This window comes from Heteronotia binoei, chromosome 13, assembly GCF_032191835.1.
Source record: "Heteronotia binoei isolate CCM8104 ecotype False Entrance Well chromosome 13, APGP_CSIRO_Hbin_v1, whole genome shotgun sequence".
NCBI classification, from domain to species: Eukaryota; Metazoa; Chordata; class Lepidosauria; order Squamata; family Gekkonidae; genus Heteronotia; species Heteronotia binoei.
Genome location: NC_083235.1, coordinates 58,136,352 through 58,155,528, shown reverse-complemented (window position 1 = coordinate 58,155,528; position 19,177 = coordinate 58,136,352). Strand labels below are relative to the sequence as shown.

The 19,177-nt window shown below is 44.3% G+C and overlaps 1 protein-coding gene across 10 annotated transcripts in view; it reads left to right on the top strand.

Annotated features, from left to right (window-relative positions):
* BAIAP2 (BAR/IMD domain containing adaptor protein 2) overlaps positions 1 to 19,177 on the top strand; it is a 201,266-nt gene that overhangs the window by 144,012 nt on the left and 38,077 nt on the right. For all 10 annotated transcript variants that reach the window (XM_060253422.1, XM_060253419.1, XM_060253415.1 and 7 more), the window contains exon 7: positions 16,373 to 16,525. In XM_060253422.1, the coding sequence (XP_060109405.1) occupies positions 16,373 to 16,525 (153 nt within the window). The remainder of the gene's footprint in view (positions 1 to 16,372; positions 16,526 to 19,177) is intronic.

The following is a 19,177-nucleotide window of genomic DNA, read 5'->3' as shown; positions in this document are numbered from 1 at the left end:
TTTTAGCAGTTCCCCACATCTGCTGTGTGGCTGCAAGGAGCATGGGCAAACTAGCTTCAATGAGCAGAGAAATGTGCTGTGTAGTTAGCCTCTGGGAGCAGCTGCCAGGCAGTGTAGACTGTATTGGATAGATCAGTGTTCTGGTTCCACGTGGCAGCTTCATGGATTTGTAAGAGAGGCAAAGAACTAGGCAAGGCACTGACACTTCCACCAGTTTTCCATATAAGAAATTCTCTTTAGCTTTTGAAGTGAAATAAACCAGACTTTTAAAATTCGCTGTGCTCTTTCATGCAGCTCCTCCCTCTTTAGCATCTGCAACTTTAATGGGCCCGTATGTTGTGCTAAGGTAAAGCTCTTAATCCATTAACCATGGTTGGAATTGGTACACGCAAGTGTAATACCTCCCTCATCTCACTGATACATTTCCCGTCCTGCCAGCCTTAACTACGGTTTAGGGATATGTTGGTGCCAAGATGTGTTAAGTATCTGATTGAGAAAGAAATATGACTTGTATTAATTACGGTTAATGCCAGTGAAGTAATTCATACATGGAGAAGACAGTGAATGGTATTTCCATATCCAGTCCTAATAACTTTAGTTTAAGGATTGGGGTGTTACTTCTGCCTCAGACCCCACTGTTCCTTCGCTCCTAGAAACCTTAATATTAGTGTTGCCTTGTAGAATTGTTTGCAGTTATATGACTTCAGAATGCTGCTCCATTCATGCAGTCAAAACTAGCATCTGCGATTGGCCTTATGCAGAACAACTTCAAAGCCAAACGTCTCTCTGTGTTAATTAGTAACCTGTTTTAGATCCAATGACTGCCAATAATTTGATACATAACAAATACAAATTGAAATTTTGTCCAATACTAGGTTATACAGATTGAGTTTTGAACACATGAAGACTAATTTTCACATCTTTCAAATTAATTCTTTAAAGTACTTGCTTCCAGTGTTTACTACCCTTCTAAATTTTCTGTGTTTTAAGAGGTATGTCTGTCAAACATCTCAAACAAAATGCCCTTCCCCTTTCATCCCTCAGAATAGAATTCTAATCTCATAACCTTTTGAGGTAGGATAGGCTTGGAGGTTGGCCATTTGCCAAAGATCATCCAGTGACCTTCACAGCCAAGTAATGATTGGAACTTCTGTTTACCATATGCAAAACCAAAAGTCTAGCCATTTACTCAGGTAAACAGTTCCCTGGACATAGCATATTATTTATTTTTCTGTTGTGAAAATGTCCCACTCCAAACCCAAAACTGTTATCCACTCCTCAGAAAGACAAGGAACATTCAGCTATGAGCTGGATTAACTCAGTGACGTATACATGATCAGGCAGTCAAGCAAGAATTTGGAGTTCTGTATTTGCTTTGAATGCTAATTTAGCTTCTTGCCATTTGAGAGCTCTTTCTGTTTCCACGGCACTGCAGCACATGGCATACAGACAACCCTTCACAAGTAAGTTATATAAACAAGTTACATCATCCTACTAAACATGTGAAGAACAAATGGCAAACTCTGAATCTAGACAAAACTTACCTCTGTTTTATTATTATGAAGAAAAATAATGTCTCTACTGAAGATAACCAAGGTGAATACATGGTTTTTATAGGGCACTGCCCTTCTGTGATTGTGATGTTTCATGTAAGTGTGTGTCTACAGTTGCTTTATAGATTGTAGTTCTTGGAGGGGGGGTGTTGAGCAAGAATTTTTTCTCATAATGTTTTCCTTAATTTCCAATGGCAGGGGGAAGAGTACTTGAATTCTAGACCCTGTGTGTGTGTACGCATGCACACCTTTATTCTTGAATTGTTGTGATATTTTGAAGAGGGATGTCTGAATCCGTTACTCAGCTTCCACATAGACATTCTCCAGCAAAGAAGCAGTCAGAGAGTTAATGCTGTATATCCCTTATGAGTAGAGATTCTGCTTATGAGCAGCTTACTTCTGCTGTAGCAGAGACGAAGGTTTTCACACTGCTCCATAGAGTTAGTTATATGAATAGCTCCCTTCCATTCCACCTTTCCCACCCACCCACACGCATTGCAGAACAATAGAGACTGCTTACAATGCAACTGGAGCTCTCAGTATAAGCAACGGTTTCTGATGAGTGATTAGTCACCAGCTTCAGGAGATAACATATCTTTCCCCCTAAGATTCAGTGTCCTTTTATCCCCCCAGATCTCTTAATTTCTCCCTTTTTCTTCCCTCTCCCCCAATCTTTTATTGTCTGAACTGTATTAGCTCAGAGTTACTATAGTCAGCTTGCCTGTGCAAATGAAAAGCATAAATGTATCTTAACAAAAATTCCTTGTCCATCCTGATTGCAAATGCATCTGCTTATCATATCCCATTGATTTCAATGGAGCTTGCTTCCAGGTAATTTCAGCATAGGGACACTATTTAGTAAAAAAACACGCTGACATAGTCAGCTGCATGGGTTGTTTTGTAGAAAAATAGGTGGTGGAGCTCATTAGCGTAATTCATTACCATATGCCCCCCCCAGCCAAAAGTAGCCCGATGTGAAAAAGGAGAGTCCTGGGTGAGTGAGGCCTGCTTGGGCTGGCTAGAAATCCAGCCAGACCAAGCAGACCATGCTCACCTGGGGCTCGCCTGTCTCCCCCCCCCCCCCCGTCAAAAGGCCAGCAAGCCACCCGTCACCCAAAATCACATAAGAAGTGGAGAAAGGATGGCACGGGCTTCTCCAGGGGTTAATGAGGGCTGCTGGGAGCATGGCAAAGCTCCAGGTGGCTGCCTGGCTGCCCGCTCTCCTAATGTAGGGATTGTTATGCAGCTGCACCTACTATTCAATGGACAAGGTAGATGGGGAGGAAGAGGGGGAGCTGTCAGAAAGGTTCAGGAGCTGTGCTCCTGTGAGCTCCTACTGAATCTGAGACCTGGTCAGCTGAAGCTGGTCTTTGCTCTGAATGACTGGCCAGTTTGGGCACTGAGGAATTCCTTCCAGAGCCCAAGCTTTTAAGACAGTTAAAAACAAAGGTATAGATTCAGTCCAGCTAATTTATAAAATCAAGAGGAACACTGCTGCTACATATCCTGCAAGCATAGTTCACTCTAAACTGTGTTGGAGAGCACTGGTACACATTTTTTTTGCTTACAAATTTCTGCTTCTGTTCACAATTACTGCTTTAGCCCATTGGAAACAATGGAAGTAGAGGCATCTCCTTCTGGGGCCCATAGACTTGAACCCCCTGGTCCAGTCTTTTTGAAACTTGGGGAGGTTTTTGAGGAGAGGAACCAGCAGTTATGCTGCAAATGTGATGCCTCTACCTCAAAAACAGCCCCCTGAACCCCAGATACCTCCAGATTTATTCTCCATTATAGCCTATGGGGTCCACTGACTGTAATGGTTTCCATAGGCTACAATGAAGCCAGAAAGCCCCCCCCCCCATTTTTATACCCCTATTATGCTTTTCCGTATGATTTGCAAGCTGCCTTGAGTCACAGGGGAAAGTGGGATATAAATATTTGAATAAATTAGTAGTTTGGACAGGTTGATAACATTTAAGCAACTTCCTATTTATTTGGTTAAGCAAGGTTCTGACAGTGATTGTTCCTCCTCTGTTATACTTGACCTGTAATGCTGGTTGTCATATTTCACTAAAATAGACAAAATAAACTGCAAGTGTCCCCCCCCTCCCCCCAAACAATGGTATGTTTTCTGAGGCTCTGTGCAGGGTGACAGTCCAAGGGCAGGTCTACCAATATAGTGGAAAGGGGTGAGCAGACCTGGCCCAAGAGGCCAGGTCTACAAATATAGTGGACTGGGATGGGTAACTTGTTTTCCAGAGGACAGGTCTCCCAACATTATGGAAAGGGATGGGTAAGATATGACTTGATTCTGTTTTCTCTTATAATGTTTAAATCAGGAGTCATTTCATGGAAAAAAGGTGCCAGAGCTCATTAGCACAACTCATTTGCATAACTCATTTACATATGCTACACACTTCCGACATCCCCGGAAGGTACACTAAATTGTATCAGCTCAGCATCTACCTTAAAATGCTTCTTGAATTATAACTGTCATAACAAAACCTTACTCCCATCATACTTCTTAAATTACTTCTCCTATGTGGCCACAGTGGCATGATGAATATTTCCATCTCTCTGCTTTATATGTTCCGGTTATTTCCCCCTTTTTGTGGGGAAAAATATTAGAACGTTTGTCAAATCTTAAGAGTTCTGCAAAATTCTCACAGGGCATTTGAACAATGGAGCCTAGAAGCAGGTATTTGGCGGGGGCGGGGGGGCGTAAGCAAGAAAGAGCAAAATAAGTTTTAGAGGTTTCAGAGCTCCACTCCTGTGAGCTCCTGCCCAAAATGAGGCCTGGTTTAAATTATTAAAATATAGTTTAAATATAATTTGAAAGAATTTATTCTGAGATTTTTTTTAGAAGGTCACGAAAGTAATCTTAAAAAAACCTAATTTATGTGATGGATAAAATGTAGACTCGCTCACAACTTTAATGCTACTTGCTTTTTATGCTCATGAGGTAGAATTTCTCCTCATAACACTGTGGAGCTTAGCAGAACATTGCCTGAAATTATTGCTTTTTTCAGAGTTTGAGTTCAGTGACCTGGTTTGCCATATGACTTTGAACATTATGGGTAGTGCCATCTGTATGATTAGATGATCCTTCTCAAACATATCAGATCCTAAGCTTCTCTGTAAAGTAGCAGCATTAGGAAATTGTGCACGTGGCTCTTGCCAGGGCATTCATCATTGACCAGTACAATGGTTGTCTGGGCGAAGGTTGCAGTAGTGCTTTGCTTAGTAAGAGAAATCATTGATCTTGGTTTAACCTCTGGGCTGGTCCCCGTTTTCTTGGGTCACCAAATTGGCTACTGTCAGTGGATTCTCCAGGCCCAACCTCTAAAATTCCTTACACTTTAGCCCTTGCATCCTAACAGCAGGACTGCTATTGAAATACCAAGCCTAGCACTGGGCTTTTAGTAGGAGTAGTTAGTTGGGTGGAGGGTAAGTGCTACTCTCACTACAGCTGGGGCTTGGGTTGGCTCCATGTAATGATTTTGAAGTAATACCATGTTGTTCTAATTTTATGCACAAATGATCCTGTTGAAAGTAGCCTTATATTTAGGTTTGCCAACAGGCCTGGAGGAAAATGTATTTTTCCCTTAATAGAGGCTTTGTAGGATGTTACCTATCAAGTACTTTTATTTACTTCCATGCCTCAAAGGGACACGATGTTTTTCTTCAGGTTTGTTAGCCCTATGTGTACTGCCTCTGACATGCTTGTACTTTGTATGAACTTAGCAGGCAAATTCTCCAGCCCACTTATAACCACTACCTGTCCCTTAAATGGGTCAGCATCCTGATAACTGTGTGACCTTGCCAGCTTCAAGTGTCAGCCATTTCCACATTCTCACAATTCCCTGGTTCCCGGATTTAACAACATACCAACTAGTCTGTTCTGTGTCCCACTGGAGAGTCTCCTTGATCCATTTGGGAATTATTTTTGAACATCTTCAAGTAAACAATTACTTCAAAGGCACTTTATGCAGAGTGGGAGCTGAGTAACAAGGATTCCCCCTCCCCTTGGGAAAACATCTTCCCCTTTGATTGAAGTTCCCATTGGAATTCCAGAAAGAATGTTTTGAAGGGTCTTCCACAGGGACAAGCACAACGTAACAAGAAGTGAAATGGGAAGCCTGATTATTTGTTTAACATGAAGCCTGATTATTTGTTTAATGGTACAATGTTCTCTTCCTTTCCCTCCAGCAAGGGTGGGGTATGTGAGGCATAGAAAAACAGGTTATGTTGTAACAATATTTTGCATTCAAAGATTACATCTCAAATATTAAATGCATGTGCGAGTTGAACGTTGGGAGGGGCAGAGGCTTCCTGACTGACAGATCATGCTCTTAGCTACTGCATCTTGCATGCTGTCCACCATAAATATTTACAGCCCTTGATGTAGGCTCTTCTTCTTTGGGGGTTTTTAAGCAGAGACTAGATGGCCTCCTGACAGCAATGAAGATCCTGTGAATTTAGGGGGAGGTATTTGTGAGTTTCCTGCATGGTGCAGGGGGTTGGACTAGATGACCCTGGAGGTCCCTTCCAACTCTATGATTCTATGTGCCACAGAGCTGCCCCTAACCTACTGTCAACAGAAACTACTTTGGATGCATTCCATCATCTGAAATTCTAATAGAATCCTTCGGTTTTTAGACATTTCTCCCATATGGGAAAATATATCCTGTGTCATGTTTTCTCAGCATGGACCCCGGCCTAGAAAGAAGGATGATTTGGCATAATTACTATCAACACTGCTATGGAGAGCACTACTATGGCTAACAGCTGCTCTCTCTTCATACCCCACATATATACAGTGGCAGCTCTGAGTGCTACATTATCAAATAGGGAGGCTGCATAGTTACGTCAAGTTCCTTGACAGGTTTTCCTTATATTCTCATACGTTTTACTTCAACATATTCTCTAATTTCAGAATGCATGCTCCTTGCTGGTTCTTATCAAGAGCCTGTGCAAGGCACATAGAGGAAAAAAGCAGCACAAATGACTTGGTTTTAGGCCCTGGGTAGGGCCAGGTGGGATTTTTGCCCAGTAAGGCTTCTGTTTGGCCATTGGATATTTGATTGGCCTTTGGCAGCAGTTGCCACTACAGCACAAGGATCTTTGTTGTGTGACTGAAAGTAAGCTCTAGCAGCCATTTTATGTCTGGCTCTGCCTTCTGTGGCAGCCATTTTGTGGCTGCCTCCACCACACTGTGTCACAATTCCAAAGATGCCTGCAGTCTCAAAAAGATTGAGGATTCCTGCCTTACAAACATATCTTGTTGCCTACCTAGTTGGAAGAAAGAGGCGAACATGACTGTTGGGTAACTAAAGGGCCACTTTATTTAACTTTTAACAAAAGATTAAATAGCAAGGGCAACTAACTTGCGGTATGGGCAAGGCCAGGCGAGCCCCCCCTGCACCAGGCTGGAACCATCTGAGCATGACTCAAACCTGGCTGGCACAGCAAGAGGGATCACCCGAGAATTCCTCCCCAGAGCCGTACAACTTAAAGAGAGGATCTAACCAAGGTAATCCCTAAAGGCAGTCAGCTTTCCTCACCCAGAGCCGTACAACCCAAGGGCTGTACTCGTTCAACTTCTGTTTCCCTAAAGCAGGGGTGGCCAACGGTAGCTCTCCAGATGTTTTTTGCCTACACTCCCATCAGCCCCAGCCAGCATGGCCAGTGGCTGGGGCTGCTGGGAGTTGTAGGCACAAAACATCTGGAGAGCTACTGTTGGCCATTCCTGCCCTAAAGGGTTTTTTTTGCTAGGGCTCACCAAACTGCCTTTCATGCCCACTAAAATTCTGCCATCGCCAAGGCCAAGCCTCTGCTTAGGCCCTTGTGCCCACCAGGAGGCCCAAGGCCACCTGCAGCCCTTGCAGGAACTCTTCGAGAAAAATATCTGCCCCTGCATCCAATAAATGCACACCTTCGCTTCTATACAGGTCAACACGATCAGCCTGTATACCAGGGTGTGGTAGGAAACAGCCAACCCCCCCCCCCTTCAATAGCCTTCCTAAGCTGCCGGTTGGCTATGTGGTGAGTCCTATCAATGCCCTTTGGGTCGTTAACACCACACCAAACAAGGCGCAGCACAATAGCCGACCATACAATTAAAGTTACAGGCCACCAGCTCCTAATGACCTTAAAGTCAGCTTGAGTTTGCAAAATCAAGGCTTTTCTTTGATCAGGCCCAAATCATTGCCCCTGAGGTGCGCAACCGAAATGTCAGGCAGAAGACCTTTCCTTGCATCAAACAATAATGGCAGAAGGCCTGGCCACTGTAAGCTGTGCCTTCCCTGCCACTCCACCATGACCCACTGGCCGAGACCCAGTTATGTGCTGATGGGGGCCCACTGTGCCCAGTGAGCAGCCCAGAAGACAAAGCTGTGACCACAGATGAGAACTCGCTGTCTCTCTTGGTGGACAATTGAAACTGAAAAGAGAAAACAATGAACCATGGAACAGAAATGCAACATACCTGAACCAGAGAACCAATTAACAAATGTATTCAGGGCACAATCATTGGGCGCACGTATGACTTATAATCAGAAGAGTGCCATCTACCCAGCCGCTTAATGACCTGAGCTTGATAGCCTATGGCTGTTGCTGTGGAAACTGCCCCAATCCGAAACAAATGAGTACATAGTGTACTCCAGACAATCCAATTGTCATGGGCTGGGTGTGGGCGAGAGCAAAGTCAAGTCCAGTCTCAGGTCAAGCCAAAGAGTTCAAACCAAAGTTGAGTCAACCGAGTTGGGGCAGAGAGCCAGGTCGTCTGGAGCCAGGAAGCCAAAGAGAGCAAGCAGAGCACAAGAGCCGAGGTGGATGCGAGTCATCACAAAAGCGACTTGTTGCTTCCACGGAGAACCCAGCACTTAGCAGGGGGCTAAATGGGCCTCCAGTGATGCTCCAGTTAGCAAGCAGGGCAGCTCCTGCTAAAATTCAGGGCTCAGCAACCTCCTTCCTCGTAGGCATGCATTCCTCTGCTGGGCCGCTAAGTCTCAGTAGCGTTGCTCCCCCAACCGTGGTGAGTCGGGCAGGCTTCCTGCTTGCAGCAGTGTCTCCTCCTCCTCTGCTGCCGGGTCAGTTGCGGGGGATGATGGCTCAGGCAGCGGCAAGATGTCAACCTTGGATGCACTAGAGGAGCCAGCTACAGGCTCTGCTGCCTGGTCATTATCACCCATGATACCAATCTTCCCCAGGGCACTGGATGATACTGCCCAAAACTGATGCTTGGTCAGTGGACTTGCATCCTCGTGGCAAAAGAACAGGCCACCCCTGAAACATGACCATATGGCCAAAGCAGAAAGTGGGCACAATTCCGTCTCAGAACAAGCACCCAAAGAGACAACCATCCCCACATGCTACTGATCTGCTTTGGAGCACCTCACAGTAATGTATGCCTTGCCTTGCTAAAAATGTAATGTATGCCTTGCTAAAACTGCATGGCAAGATGTGCCATGATCATACCACAAGCTCGCATATGCGAAATGCCCCAAAGAACACGACCAGAGCGGCCTCAAGTACGCCTCGTAGGGTGATGAACAGACTTCCTTCCAGGTACCCTGGAGACCCAAAAGCACCAAAGGAGAAATGGGTTGCCAGGAATCCAGAGCAGCCACAGACTCCCGTGTCCATCCCTCTAAAACCTTGTGCACCCGAACATCACCTGTAGAATCAGTTAGCCCCCCCCCCCACCTTACTAGCATAAGCAATAGCAGACAACTGTTCCTTAACAAAACGAACTGTCAAACCCTTACCTTTTAAAACAACACAAAAGTGCGAAAGGTGGTCCACTGGAACTGGCCATAACTTCTGATACCCTGCCTCCTGTCTAAAAATCTCAAACTGGCATACGCACGGTCATAAGACTTCTTCGTGCTTGTGGCGATGGCGAGGCCTATCGCCCTGTGTACTTTCCTTGTCGTCCGTATCATATTTATCTTTTTTCTCTAATTCGTGATAAAGAAGGGTGAAGATGTCTATATATTCATTCCTTATAATCTTCTCACGTGTGGCCTGCAAAAGATGGCCTCCCAAATACAGTGCCAGCCATGGGCACCGATGCATATGTCATGCCCCAAGTGGACAGATAACCCCAACCAGACAACTGATCCTTGACTAGGCTACCATCCCCAAGGGCGAGATGCAATATGGCTGGTTAATGGAGTGGTTTGGCCAGAATGGTAAAACCCCAAAGCAGGCTTTAGACCCCAGGGCCTTAGACCAGGTTTTAGACCAGTGTGTGCTGAAGTGTTCAACTTACCATCAGCCCCTGAAGAACCGGCTAGGGAAGATGGAGCAGCCCCTGATACCTGTTGCTGATGTGGTGTTGCCCCAAATGAAGCAGGAATGCTAATGCTATCTGCTGTTGAACTGGTGTTCAGCCCTGCAGAGGTCAAAGGCCTATTTTCTAAAAGAGACAAATGAGTGAGAACCTCTGCTTGAATTTTTTTCTTATCCCTACCCTCTGCTGAAAGGACAGGTGTAGAAATGCCAGAAGCCTGTTCCAAAGCCAATCATCTCTCAAGGATTGTTTGATCTACTATGTCCCCCCCACTTCATCGTCAAATGAGGATGAGGCTGGAGCAGGCCTCTTAAGCGGAGCCTTAGGTGCTGACCTTGGAGGAGCTTTAGGTGCAGGCCTCTTCCTCTTGTCTCGCCCTGTGCCTTTTTTAGGAGCCATAGTGCTGATGCCACAACCTGGCTTAAAACACACAATGGCTACCAAAATGAAACTTAAAACACCCACAAAATGGCTGTGGCAAAAACCATCCTGGGGCAAACAAAATGGCCATCCCAATGAAGCAGCCAACTGACTAACAGGGCCCTAAAAGTAGCCTGGCCATACACTATGCACAGGCCACCAACTTTAAAGATTCAGGGACCAAAAGCCCCAGCCATTGCCTCCCCACACTCTCTGCCGGCCCCCAGGAGTCACCCCCAGTGCCACCGAAGCCTGTAAACTGCACACTGGCTCCAACTGCCCCCAAACCGCATTGGCGAAGCACAGCCCCGATCACCACCCTCTGCTGACAAGCCAAAGTCCCTGCAAGGCTGCCAAAGTCTGCAGGCCTCAGGCCCTGATTGCCACTGCCTCTCCCCCCACCGTCATCGTGCTGGAGTTTGCATTCCTTTGAGGAGCAGCCCTGAGTAACCAGGCCCCAACTCTGAGAGCCCGAAGACACTCCTTGCTCTCCTCCGCAATTGGGCAAAGACTGACAAAGATGGGGGGGGCTGGCTAGAAAGCACACCGGCCCCGCCTCCAGCCCTCAAACATCCGGATGCAGCATAGCCATGAAAGCACGCCTCTCAATCCTTCCGAGAGGGCAAAGGCAGCTCCCCAGCCATACAGCTGTGGCTGTCAGCTATGGATCCGAATTTTTATTGGATGTTGGAACGTATTGCTGGAACTTTCTGAAGCAATGATGCTCTGTATTCTTGGTGCTTGGGGGGCACAGTTGGAGGGCTTTTAGTGTCCTGGCCCCATTGGTGGACCTCCTGATGGCACTTGGGGTTTTTTGGCCACTGTGTGACACAGAGTGTTGGACTGGATGCGCCATTGGCCTGATCCAACATGGTTTCTCTTATGTTCTAATGTTCTTATGTTTCTTTTATAATTTTTTTTTAAAAACACACCTTGCACCTGTTTAATCGAATTTGCATACTGTCAGGTGTTAGTAAAGGCTTGTATAAAATGGTGAGGAAAGTGTGCATACATTGATTATGGTGTGTGATATGCAGTGAATGTTGACAATTAGTGATGTTCTGATTGAAGTAAATCTGAAGGTCAGCCAAGTACCTTTAGCAAATGGACATATTTCATTCCAGTTTCTGGCTTTTCCCAGCAAAGAGGGACACTTACCATGACAGGCTCAGAATCCTTAATAAGTAAAGAAGTTAATTGTGTTTCAGACACTTCCTCGTGACCAGGGCTTTTTTTGAGCAGGAATGCACAGGAAAGCAGTTCTGGCTGGCTTGGTGTCAGGGGGTGTGGCCTAATATACAGATGAGTTCCTACTGAGCTTTTTGTTTTTATATTTTAAAATTGTTTTTATGTTTTATGCTTTTATTGTTGTTTATTGTATCGGTCACACTGATGTGTTTTTGTCGACCCTTGGTTTGTGAGCTGCCCTGAGCCTGCCTTTGGTGGGGAGGGCGGGATATAAATTAAATAAATATAAAATAAAATTTCTACAAAAAACACTGTATGAAACAATGGTGACATCAGGGGTGTGTGGCTTAATATGCAAATTAGTTCCTGTTGGTCTTTTTCTACCAAAAACCCCTGCTCACGACTGTTCCAAAGTAATTACAGATGTACTAGCAAGTACATTTTAACAAAACAATGCCAGTAAACCTATGCACATAAAATATTACAATCATTTAAAATCAAGAGATGCAATAAGAATCAGATGGCAATCAGTGACTCTTAGTTATAGACAAGTTTGCCAGATATAGGTGGCTGCATTGGGTATGATCTAGATCAGTGTTTCCCATTTGCAGGGTCGTGACCCAGTACCGGACCACAGAAGCCTCACTACCGGGTCACAAGAAAAGCCAAAGCTAGCCCCACCCTATCTTTGTGTTGTGCAGAGAGGAGCTGGGCTGCCTCTCCTTCCTTCTCCCCCTCTCCCAGTGTTTGAGAGAAAAGCTGGCATCCATTGGTACTTTAGACCCATGAAGTGTTCTTCAAGGTAGGAGCTTTCATGTGCCTTGCAGTATGTTCTTTTAGAGAGATTTCTCCAGGAGGCCTGGGCGGCAAAGAAGGGTGTGTATGTGTGTATTTTTCAACCAGGAGGGGGCAGGGAGTGGGCATTCCAGTAGCTGTTTTTTTTACCAAATGACCCTTGGGCAGAATTTTTGCTGGTTGGGGTCATCTGATGGTAAGGAAGGCTTTTTTTTTCTTTGCCCACCTTCTTTCTTACTTTTCCTGCAAGTGATGCTCTGTCTGTATTCTTGGTGCTGGGGGGTGTTGGTGGGAAGCAACAGTGGGAGGGCTTTTAGTGCACTGGCCCCACTGGTAGACATTCTGGTGCTTTTTGAGCATTGTATGAGGGAATTTTGGACTGGATAGTCCACTGGCCTGATCCAACATGGCTCCTCTTATGTTTATGTTCTTTCTTTCCATGTGTTTCTTTTCCATTCCATTCCATTTTTTCCCTTTTTCTTTCTTTCCTTCCATTTTTGCTGGATGAAACTTTTCTGTTCATCATATTGTTGTTGCAGACATAGGAGCTCTGCCAATGAAAAGTTGGCACCCCCAGATGTAGCCAGGTGGCCTTCTGAGATTTCTGTGTGAGTGAGTGAGTGAGAGTAAGGGGTGTGGGGCAGAAAGAGATTATTGGAGATTACTGCGGTATATCTCAACAGCACTGGAAGAGATGGTATTATGAACTTGCCATTTTACTGGTCCTGCTTTTAACAGCTGTCTGACACCAAAATTAAACTCCTCCTGTAGATATTAAAAAGGATGAAAGTAGTTCACTGGCTAAGTATCTGCACAACAAGTTGCTTTTAAAGGCATGGGAAACACAGCCAGTAAAAGCTGCAAGCCCTTCATAAATAACCTTTTTGGGACAACTGCAGAAAAGCTTGTATGAACTTCATATAACTTGAAATTAATTCATTAATTGCAGTACAATTCTCTGCTACCTTTCACAGCAATTTTCCAAAGTTTCAACCAAAGAAAAGTATGAAAAATAGCTTTCAAAAGATTTTCTTGAAACCCAAGCAAGCTTGGTTGTAGCTTGAGGCAGGATTCCAGTAGTAGCAGCCGAAGGAAGGGCCTACTAAATGTCAGCATATTTTGAGGTAGAGCAGCAGCCAGGGCCCAGTGTGGGTGGTACACAGTGCTGGCATTCCTGATGACAATGGCAACAGCACTCCCAACTGCATACACTGGCCAGTGCTGTCGAGGAAGGGATGTGTAGGTGGTGCAGGCAATTGAAAATGGGCATTAGGAGTGCTTGCAAGCTGGAGAAGAATACACAAACAGACAGGTGCATGCAGGTGTGAGGGTGAAAAGAGAGGACCGCCCACTTTCCACCTCCATTTTGGCTCAGCATGAGTTTCAGAGAGATTTTTCTGAAAATGAATTTACTTCCGAAGAAGAGGCAGGTTTGGGGGTGTGCCCTGGAAGTGACATTGCAGGAAAAGGTGGAGTTTTGGTTCAGTGTGCCCCAGAAGTGACATCACTTGGTCCTTGACACCACAGGAAATGACATAATTCCTGTCTCCCGGCTCCACTCCCAAAGTCTCCTGGCTCCACCCCCAAATTTTAGTGGGCGTCGAAGGAGAAGTGTAAAAATAACCAGGCCATGGGAAAGAAAAGTTTGGGAAACCCTCCTGTAGATAAAGCAATGGACTTTTGAAATCCCATTTGTTTAAATGGAAAACAGGTAAATACATATAGATCCTGCTGGATAGCCATGTTGGTCTGAAGCTTCAGAACAAAGTTTGAGTCCAGTGACGTAACAGCTTATTACAAGAAATGCTGGTATCACAAAGTTTCTTTTGGTCAGCTGGTCTTTGATGAATGCTCCTCTTTACTGGGAAATTAAATCAATGAGGGTGAGATCTGTCATTTTCCCACAAGATTCCGGTGCAGCCTTTCTTGGGACATGTCACCCTTTTTTTTTTTTGCCCCTGCTGCCAGAGACTGATAAGGAGAGGGATGGAACAGCTTTATGAGATATTCAGCATAAGTGTGTATTTGTGTGCATAACAATGCAATGTTGAACGATACAAGCAGTTAACTTAAGTAGCTTGTGAACTTGTAACAATGCAAGGTAACAACTCAAGGTTTTTCTTAACTTTTTTTTAAAAAACCAAAGCTTTTATGTTTATTGCATTGTTGCCCAAAATAACTGTATTGTGGAAAACAAGTTTCCTTGGAATGCAAGGAAAGTGAAAACGAAGCCCATTTAATACCAGGTTTCCATGGAATCCTAGGAGCAGTACAGATCAAGGTTTTGAACACTTTGAAGCAAGTCTGAGCTTGTATTTGTGGAGTATCAATTTGTAGAGCTCCCTTTATTTTAGCACTGCTCTTTAGTTGTTTGCATCTATGTGTAGAAAGTGGAGCTGTTACCCTCTTTACGAAATCTGAACTGATATGTTTCAATTGATTTCTTTTTTAAGTATGCATAAGTATAATGAGCATATGTCATAGTATGCGGTAACTTAGAAGAGACATCCTCCTCTATTCTGTCACACAGGGCAATGGCTGTTCCCTCACCTACTTGCTTCATTTTTCTAACTTTAAAAAGCCCACCCTCTTCTTTACATATTAATCCATCTGTTGTACTGAGGTGTATCTCATTATCAGTGTGGTCAATTCGTACCAGTGTCCAGTCTGCATTTGAGGAAGGAATTTCTTCTTTCAAGTACTAAGTCTTTCCAGCTGTTGATACTGAACACCAGGTTCATGAGTTGGATCCTCTTGCAGAAGTGAGCAAGGGGCAGGGTTGTCAACTCAAGGTTGGGAACTCCCTGGAGATGTGGGTGCCACGCCTGGGAGGTGGTTTGTGGAGGGGAGAGTGCTCAGCAGGGATGTGATGCAGTAGAGTCTGCCCTCAAAGCTGCCATTTTCCCCCAGGGAACTAATCTCTGTAGTCTGGAGATGAATTGTAATTCTAGGAGATCTCCAGGTTGTACTTGGAAGTTGGCAGCCTTATCAAGGGAAGGAAGAGGGGCTACCTCTAAGATGCTGCCATTCAGATATTAGAATATACTTCCTTCTCCTCCCTGCCAAAACATGAGGGGAGAGGACAGAAGGAAGAGAGGTGCCCTCTCAGCACCAGATTTGAGTGAAACACATGTTCTTTGTTTCATGTGTCGCATCCCACAAGCCTTGTATATTGGGAAGATAACTGCCTGATAAATCCTCAAGACAGTCCACTATTCCTTTTGAATATGGATTCTTAGTACCCGATGACCAAAGACTAGGGATTCCTGGGAGTGTATTGGTATCTATGTGGGTATATGGTGAACTATATGTGTGGGCATTGTGTTTGACACTGAATACATTTTTGTAAAAGGAAGAGTGGGCTCTGCTGGGTTTTGTCAGGTAGCGATCTTACCACAGGAGGGGACTTGTGGGATGCAGCATATGAAACAAGGTTCGTGTGCCTCACTCAACTCTGGTGCAGAAGAGGGTCCCTCTCTTCCTTCCGTGTCCCTTCACACTCATGTTTTGGTAGGGAGGAGAAGGAAGTATATTCTGACACCCAGATGACAGCAGAGGAATAACTGTGATTAAGCCATTCTTACCTGAGTGAATGTCTTTTAAAATACTTTAACCTGGTACAAGCAATGCAGCCAGTTTGTAATTCTGGGAGATCTCTGGGTGATCAGCACTAGAAAATGAGCACTATGCAGGTGCAGGCTAAGTAGGAGGGAGGTTGAGAGAATATCTCTGCTCTTCTGCCACCCACACAACATCTGAAGCCCACGTTCTGAGTCAGGAGCTTTTGTGTGGGGGAGGTCAGATGACTAAGGATGGTTGGTGAGGGGGAGGTAATATATATGCTCTCAGGTCTACATATGTTCTGTTGCCTAGTGCCCCCTGCTGTTCAGTCTTTAAACTATATGAAGAACTGGAATTTTGTACATTCTGTGGCAACAAAGGGAGACTGATCACTCTGCTTCCTTTTCTTGCAAGGAATGGCATGAGTTCCAGCATTCTACAGAACTCTGCTGCATACAAATCACTGAGTGATGATATAGTTTAAGATGAAAGGCCTGGTTTCATATGCTGTAGTTCAGACTATGCACTGCAGTAATCTGTTTTTTTCTTTTCTTCACAGTTTATTGAAGCTATCAGTAACAAGCAGGGTGAGCTGGAGAACTATGTGTCTGATGGCTACAAGACAGCACTAACAGAAGAGAGGCGGCGATTCTGTTTCCTGGTGGAGAAGCAGTGTGCTGTGGCCAAAAATGCCCTTGTGTACCATTCCAAGGTGAGCTAGTAGTGTGTTGATAAACCCAACAATTGGAATAATCTGCTCGGAAAAGCAGTCAGACAGAAGTCCCTTCCATATAAGTGGTCCTAAGAGATCCAGATGCGAACCAGGAAATGTGTGTGTCTTCTGTGACCTTAAAATCCTATTCATCATGTATGACATCACTTGTAAACAAATTAAGTAATTTCAGGTAATTTGGTAAATTTCAGGTAAATATACTTTGAGGAAAAGTTGTGGCCTGCCAACTGCAGCTGCTTTAAAGGAGTCAACAGGGAAAGAAAGTTTAGTTTCTCTATAGAGAATGTTACTTATCCCATCCTGAAGCATCTCTTCTCATGTAATTCTTTGAGTCTTGAACATTCAAGAATGAGCAAAGAGAAACTGGAGACAGAGAAGTATACATGCCAGTGTGTTCCTTGGTTTGCTACACTGGCCCATTCTTCTGCTTACTCAGGTCTGTAGTGTGTCCCCAAGGAAGCGCTCATTTCCTATAGCTGTGCTGTCATACATCCTTTGTTCCAGCAGATATGAATTTTGCTGCAGAAAAGGTATGAAGTATGTATCTCTGGGACCCTGCTGAAGGTTTCTGTGTAATTTCCATTATAATAGCTGTTCCGAAGTGTCCGTAAACTAAAGAAGCAACTGGATTGTGACAAGTGTGGTGGTTCTTACAATTGCTTGTAATGTAACTTGCCAGTTCTAATGCAGGAAGATGTGTTGTAGACAAGCCCAGAAGCAGATGCATGGTGTGTTAGCTAAGCCTGAAGGTAGAGGGTGCCTCCTCCCACCCAATCCATATTATTACTGGTTACCTCAGCTCTCATGTTTAGCATAATCCCCACATTACCAGTAGTATAGTCAACTATTTTTCCTTGGTCCTTTGATAGGTATATCTAAGGGTCCTTCTTCTATAGCTTTATTGACAAAGAATATATAGAGGTATTGACAAAGAGGTATCACTTTGCTATCAATGCAGTCCTCAGTAGTTACACTGTTCTGAGCCCTCTGACTTAGAATGGTATAACTCTGCTTGGAATGGTACTAGAAGAAGATGAAGAAGATGATATTGGATTTATATCCCGCCCTCCACTCCGAAGAGTCTCAGAGCGGCTCACAATCTCCTTTACCTTCCTCCCCCACAACAGACACCCTGTGAGGTGGGTGGGGCTAAGAGAGCTCTTACAGCAGCTGCCCTTTCAAGGACAACCTCTGCCAGGGCTATGGCTGACCCAAGGCCATGCCAGCAGGTGCAAGTGGAGGAGTGGGGAATCAAACCCGGTTCTCCCAGATAAGAGTCCACACACTTAACCACTACACCAAACTGGCTCTCAACACCAAACTGGCTCTCAGTCAACACAGTACAAGTGTTCTGCTGCTGGAGAATGGTTTGGAATAAATAGCATACTAGCACATACCCAGAAATGAGTCACAAGTATGTGTATTCATTAAAGCAACAAAAGGGCAATTGAGTGGTGGACAGGCATGGATAATAATATTCACCACATATCTGCAGTTTTGTCATTTGATAGGCCAGGTGAGCATATTGTTAAATCAACTCTATGTTGCACCAGTTGAGAGCAGTTGTGTGTTTTTTTTAAATCTTGCAATCGTTGCCTATTGCCCTGGTTCCTCAGTAGAGAAATAACTTTTTCTTCCCATGTCAGCTAACTCCTGCTGGTATTGTTATGAACAAACATACTATAAACTTAATTGCTTATGTATATGTATGAGATAGTGTAGCCACATTTCCGTCATATATCACTCATCATCTTCAGTATCCATCTGGCAAAACTCAGAAAGATTTTTGGATAATAACAGGATTAACTGAAAAGTCTCAGTCATAAATATCTTCAAGTGGTAATGTATGCAAAGTCAATTACCAGCATATGTGAAGGTTTTTTGTATGTTATAGATGCATGTAATGCATACAAACAAAATCTCTTCCCTGTTCAGGGTTGGGCAGGCAGAATTCATTAATTTAGATTCTTGAGGCTCAGTATAACCTGTGACATTATTCCAACAAAGGGAAAGAAACCCTTTTTACCCATCTAGTTTTATTTATATTTCCTATATATAATCTCTTCCTTTAAGGGAAAAAACCCCCAGAAAAACAATTCCTCTGCATGGGGATCTATGCAGGTGGCTGATCCATACTGTGGGTGGGTGTAAGTGTAATGTGTATTCTAAGTCTGTACAGAGAACAGCATATGAACTTCTAGTAAAAGATGCTGCTTAACCCTCTCCCTTTCTTTCTGTATCTGTGTGTGTGTGTGCATGCATTTTTAATTATGATCTGTGACTGGACATCAGTTTGAGGAGCAAATTTTATTTGCTGCTTTCTTTGCTAGTTTTTGCTAAAGTAAGTGTGGCCTGGCTCAATGGTGGAAAGCTTGGCATATTTCATAAACCAAGCTACTTGCATTCTGATGTTGAGAAGTGGCTCTTTTGTATACAAACGGAAGGGTTGTTTATTTTGAAATAAGTGGGTGTTCTTGAGGGGGAAAATTGTGCAGGCAACCTCTAAGATTAATGGTATATTTTACCACTAAGCTTCTCTCGGTATTCAGGCAGGAGTGGCATCCCTCAGAGTATACCTGTGCAGGAATGTAAGATATGGCCTCAAGCTTTCTAAAGTATTTTCAGCCAGTG